This window comes from Trachurus japonicus, chromosome 7 (assembly GCF_045865225.1).
Source record: "Trachurus japonicus isolate A0001 chromosome 7, Traja_1.0".
Classification (NCBI taxonomy): Eukaryota; Metazoa; Chordata; class Actinopteri; order Carangiformes; family Carangidae; genus Trachurus; species Trachurus japonicus.
This window is the reverse complement of record NC_140913.1, coordinates 875696-882042: the sequence shown is the minus strand read 5'-3', so window position 1 is coordinate 882042 and position 6347 is coordinate 875696. Positions and strand designations below refer to the sequence as shown.

The 6347-nt window shown below is 41.7% G+C and overlaps 1 protein-coding gene across 1 annotated transcript in view; it reads left to right on the top strand.

Annotated features, from left to right (window-relative positions):
* Nucleotides 1-468: 468 nt before the first annotated feature.
* The window catches only part of LOC146983908 (protein FAM107B-like), a 7540-nt gene continuing 1661 nt past the window's right edge, over nucleotides 469-6347 (top strand). Inside the window, exons 1-3 of the mRNA XM_085780724.1 lie at nucleotides 469-599; nucleotides 2341-2443; nucleotides 3886-4027. Coding sequence (XP_085636850.1) covers nucleotides 503-599; nucleotides 2341-2443; nucleotides 3886-4027 — 342 coding nt within the window. The 5' untranslated portion in view covers nucleotides 469-502. The remainder of the gene's footprint in view (nucleotides 600-2340; nucleotides 2444-3885; nucleotides 4028-6347) is intronic.

The window sequence follows — 6347 nt, the reverse complement described above, 5'->3', positions numbered from 1 at the left end:
ATTCTATAAGAGCAGTTTCTGTCACACAAAAGAGTTTAATTTACTCACAAAACTAGCAGGGGGAAACACTGGCCCACAGGGCAGGACATGGGGAGAAATGACGGCAATCAGACAAAGACAAAGGGACACACTGAGGCTAAATACACAAGGGAAGACACAGGTGCAATCAAGATAGGTGAAACACATTAGTAATCAAACGGGCAGGAAAACTTAACAGGAAGATAGGAGTAAGACTTCAAAATAAAACAGGAACACAGGGACACAGGGAATGAAAGATACGTAACACTAAGACATTGTGTCCCAGTGTCTTGTCTTAGTGTTAGGATCCTGACAGGAGAGAAGGCTGAGCGCTGTCTCTGTCTCTCTCTCAGCAGCTGTCCAGCAGCAGCAGCAGCTCCATGTTAGCTCCTCAGCTGCCTCCATCCACCAAACGTCTGAGAAGCTCCTTCTGTCCACACCATCCCACCCCCGTCCCATTGAGTCAGCTCAACTCTAGGCCATCATGTCCATCAGTGGTTCGTTACCCGGCAACAGCACTCACACACAGAGGGAGATCCAGCTGAACAACACTCATCCACAGGGCAGCAGTCACAGAAAAGGTCAGTTCAACACTTTAAAGGGACATTGTGTAAGTTCTCCTGTTATCTATTCACGAAAATCGGTTATTACGTTCAAAAGTAAGTTTTTCATTAATCAGTAATCCCCCCCATCAACAAAGTGAAGTGTTCCTTTCAGCTCTGAATTAGCCGTTCATATCATTCATATCTACATGGAGCGGGTAAGCTCGGTGCTGGCTGCCATGTGGTGTCGCCATGTTTTTATGCTCAGTGGCAGCGTGACGGTAGGAAACCACGGAAACTCAGCGGAGACACTGGAGCTGTCGGCTCAGGTCGAGGTGGCGTCTGTAAAAAGTCACCGCAGTAACGCAGTGAGGACTGTGAGGACTGCACGTGAATGCTGCATTCAGGTGCAGTCGGGCAGACGGCCGTCGGTAACAAACCAGATGTCATTTTAGTCACAGAAGTTGAGAGAAAGCCGGTAAAACGTGGGTCAGGTCAACAATACAACATCGCCATGACAACATATTGTCACGTGTATTGTTTTGCCTCGTGCTGACGGACCACTTGTTTACATAGAGGCTTGTTTAAGCCGTTACCTGCTGTCGTCCATCTGCCATCTAACCGATTTCACGTGAATGCAGCATGAAAAATACGACTGAGTTGCTTGCGATCTACAACCGCACCGCTAGATGGGAGGAATTCTTACACAATGTACCTTTAAGATCCCAGCAGTTGAAGCAGTTATATTCATGAGCCACCTCCTCTAGGTCAAACTCTTCATCATCATCATCATCATCATCATCATCATCATCATCATCATCATCATCTGAGATGAGTTTGACCTGGTTCCTGGTTAATAAAATGTCAGTCTGTGGCCAACAAATCCTGTACGGAATCTTTAATTCACACTTTCTGCATGACAGACATCAACACAGACTGGCATCCACTCTCTGATCGCTTCATTAGGAACATCACACTAACATTCCTCCTCTGCTCTCAAAAGCTTTTGCAGATTTTTTTTTTGCGCTGCTCCCATATGATTGGCTGATTGGATATTTGCACAAGGTGTATAGGGATTGCTAACAAAGCGCTAAATTTCAAATGCACAGAGGATGACAAATACTACGGAAGAGGATTAGGGATTCTGTGAGGAAAAAAAGTGAGTTCTGACTTTTTCCTCAGAATTCTGACTTTTTTTTGTGTGTTAAAAAGAAAGTCTCTGGAGCTCTGGAGATTTTTTTTTCTCCAACCCCCCCCCAAAAAAAAAACAGCAGCCCTAATCCTCTTCCATACAAGTCCTATGTTTGAATACATGTTTTAAAAAATGTTTTGTTGATATTGATATTCACTGAAGAGAAGGTGGATTAGATATTATTTCCAGTGTGCAGCTCAGTGAAGAGCAAACTGAGTTAATGAAGGTCACAGAGCTCTCAGCTCAGTATGATTATTAGTTATGAACACACTTCATGTTGGTAATTAGTCCACAAATTACAATAATAATGATCACTGGACACCTAATAATTGAAATTTGTTTTGTTTGTGTGCTGAGTGATATGCAATTTTAATTTTCTGTCAAACCAATTAGAACAATTAAATCGGATACAGCTGCCATTGTTTTTTCTATTCATACTTGAACACAAAGTGTCAAAAATTGATCATAAAAAAAAAAGAAAAAGAAAAATTAAATCCAGATTTAGATTAGAAGCTGGACTCAGATTGGATCCCTACGCATGAAGTGTTCCGTGGTGTACTGATGTTTTTGATGTGATACCTTACTCAGATAATGGAGTCCGAGCTGAGGCCTGTTCAGGTCATTCAAACCCCATCAAGAGCTTGAGGACTCACAATGAGCTTCACAAGGAACTGATACTGGCCCATAAGAGGTAGGTACCATACAGCAAATAACTGCTCTCATCCTTTCTAAATTATGGATGGGTAACCTCTCATGTGGAGTCATTACAGACGTTATTCTTTTGTGAGATGAGGACATTAAATTCAGCTTTTTGTGGGAATTTATTTGCTTCGGTGTCCATCGTCAAAATGCATCTAATTCCTCTCTCCTGTCATTCTCCTCTGAAGCAGCTCTCATTAAGAATACATGAGAGTCTCTTTCTCTTACAAAGTTGCAATCATACACCTTCTCTCCATGCTGCTGCAGTCCTTCAGGCCATGGAAACCTGAAGCAGTGTAAAGTGATATGTTACCTGGCTCCACCACTGGCTTGTCCTGATAGCAAACAGAGCACCAGTGAAAGCTCAGGATCTGTGTCCTGACATTTTACAAAGTTCATAGCAGGAAAGGTTTTCAACAAAACAAACACAAATCTACTGTCAAACCTTATGTTTACAATCAATATTACTTAGAAATTAGACTCACCACCTTGCAGTTGTCTGCTTCCAACACTCATTCTTCTTTAACCAGCATCATCCAAAATACCAACCAGCTGGTGACATTTGGTCATAATTGAAAAAAAAAAAGTGCCTAAAAGGTTTTCTGAGGCCATTGTGGCCTTGACCTTTAGCAACCAAAATTTTATCAAATCATCCTCAAGTTCAGGTTAACTTTTCTACCATATTTGAAGAAATTCTCTCAAGTCATTAGAGAAACATTCACAAGGCCAAAACTGTATTTTTGTGAGGTCACAGTGACTTTGACCTTTGACAACTTAAGTTTTTTCTCGAGTCCAACTAGAAGTTGATCTGAAAAAATTCCCCCAAAGGTGTTATGGACATATTATATAAGGGCCCGATTGTGTTTTGTGAAGTCACTGCACCTTTGACCTTTGATCCCCAAGATCTGATCTGTTTATCCTTGTGTTCAAGATTGTGTCAAAATCAACCACTCATCTCTTTATAGTCCATTGTATAAAGAGTCTAGTAGTTCTGTGCTGATGTACAGAAGATGTACAGTCGTGGCCTATGTGCAGGTTTCCTTAGTAACGCTGAGACCAAACACATTCCAAATAAAAATCTGTATTATAAAATGACAGCAATGTAAGGGTAAATTATGTTGGTAGATAAAATGAGTTTGAGATATGAAAATTTAAATATTCATATTTAAAGTTTAGCTGTTACTGTGTCAGCTGAAGACACAAGGAACCATCTAGATAATATATAATATAATCACAGGCATATTCAGCATATTCAGCAGTAGATACAATACGTGATTAGTGTAAGGGAGCAATTGGGCTGAGTGGGGTGAAGCTCTTCCAGTCATTTCAGCTTCGACAAATCTCTACACTGCTGTACATTCTTAAACCACCTGTCTTGTGACTTTGCTACTCAGTCTAACTCCAGCTGTCTCTTCTCTTCCTCTACGGACTAAGGGGTCTGGCTCTGAGCAGCAGATCTGAACTTCAGCAGGTCCTGGAGAGGAGGAAGAGGGTGCAGAGTGACCAGGAGGAGGAGGGACAGAGCCGGACTCCTCTGGAGGACGTGCTGCTGAGACGTCAGCAGAAACAACATGAGGTAATAGATTTTATTTAAAGACTACAAGGTTATTAACAATGGCAGAAACTCTTCATGTGGTCTTGTAATTCAGATGGACACTTGCTGGACTGCCTTCCCTGTCCCTCAACACCAATCTGAGTTGTGTTCAGAGCTGTGTTCAGAGTGAGGCAGGTTTCAGATCTACTTTAGCACAGGCTGACTTCACCATCATCTGGTCACAGCAGAGCTCCATGGTTGGTCCTCTCCCTGTCCACAAGGATGACGATACAGCCTGACATGAAACCCCACCATGCCAAAATAAAGTTTTAGGTGGTCACATTTTTCATCTGTTACAGGCTGTGTCGTCAAGAAACACTTAAAGGGACAACGAGGAGTTTTGGAAAAGCGAAGTGTTTTCACACTACATTTATGAGCCTCCGCACGCACCGTGAAATTCTTTGACCGGCGCAAGACAGACTCATGTTTTCATTCATCAAGAATTAAAGTCAGAGGTTGGAAGACGATCAGATACCGTCGTAGTTCCCACCATAAACGGCGATTCGGCAGCGTAATTCTCATGACTCGCCGCGAAACCAAAAGTAAGGAAACGCTGGTCGGCTCGCCCAGCATTTCCACCACCACTAATAATAACAAAATAACGATAGAGACAAAACGATATATTTATCGAAAATGGCCCATTAACAAGTGTGGGTAACGTAGATTAATCCACATTAACGTGAGACTTTTTTATTGTCGCGGAATTTTTCGTTCTGCCGATGGAGAAACTCCTCGTTGTCCCTTTAAGTCTGGAGAGCAACAATCAAGTCTCATAACAATAAATAAAATACTAAATAGCCACAGTTATTATAAAAACAATAAAGCCAGAGATGAATGGTAGGATATTAATAATTTGGTAAAAATAAAAAATAAAAGCTAAAAGCGAGTAAAACACCAAATTAAAGTTGAGGTAAAATAGATAGGATATTAAAATGAAAACTAGAAAATTTCCTCTCGGGAAATTTTGAATGGGCCACGGGAGCTACTGCGGGTTGTGCCATCTCTGTCAACATGGGAATCAAACCCACGATCTTAAGGTCAAGACAGAGCTGATCAGACAGACACATGATCATCTTTCTATAAGCACTGATATGGAGGAGCTGTAACCACATTAGGTTAACTGTGTGTGTGTGTGTGTGTGTGTGTGTGTGTAGGTGTGTGTGTGTGTGTGTGTGTGTAACTGTAATCACATGAAGCTGGCTCTAGAGTCTGTGTGTGTGTGTGTGTGTGTGACTGACCTGACACATAGTTAGTTAGTAGCTGCATCCTGTGTCAGTCTGATTTAGCTGTGTCTGTGTTTATAAACATTTAAACGAGCGCCAGGTGGATTGTTTATGAAGTTAACGAGCTCTGGCCTGAGGATCAAAGAGGTTACCACGGCGATAGGGGCCCCCGCAGGCTGAGACAGACAGAAACGTGGAGAAAAAGAGCCATTTTCTGCCTCTGCACCGGTCTCACAATTAGGCCTAGCATGACAAAACGGTAACTCCTATCAGAACAAAACACAGATCAACGTTGCTCTAAGGACTTACTGAAAATTTCGGTACGATTTGGTGTTTCTACAGTAAATATTTTGGCGACGCTGGCAGTTTTAAAACATCAGGCCGTTCGGCTCCTCTCAGAAAATATTTGTATTGGACTCAATGAGGAGCAGGGACAGACATGGCCGCACTCAGAGGCTGATTCTGTCAATTCTGTAAGTCTCTCTGATATTTTGAGCACATGACATGAGAGATAACAAGTTTGTCTTACAAATTCTGAAAAAATTATGTGTGTAGAGTGTAAATTGTGGCCGTGCTGACAGTTTATCCAGTAAAAATACAGAATGTTTCTTCACTCTCTCCCACTCTAACCGATGATGTCACGTGCTCTGACACAAACATTCCATGCAATACACACCCATTATAATGTCATAATTTCTCCAAAAATGATCATGGTCATTGATCAGGGATTGATCAAAAACTATATGACCTATCAAAACGTGGAGTAATACGACAATACACAAGACTTGTGTCTACTGTTTAAAGTTTAAATGAAGTCTCTAGGTGAAAGTATGCCTGAGCAGTAGACGTTTGTTAAACTCCAATGATTGGTCTTTTTCACTCTTTTTTTTCCGCCCGTCCCATTGACTTACATGCAAAAATTTTGCGCAGTTTTTCGCGACATACGTCGCGAAAAATTCGTACACTGTTGAGAAAAGTAATAGCACAGCGATCCCGATCAAGACACACGTTTTGATATATAATTTGGCCTGCAACTCGAAGAGTTGCAGGACTAGTAGCGAATCGAAAGTTGGCCGGAA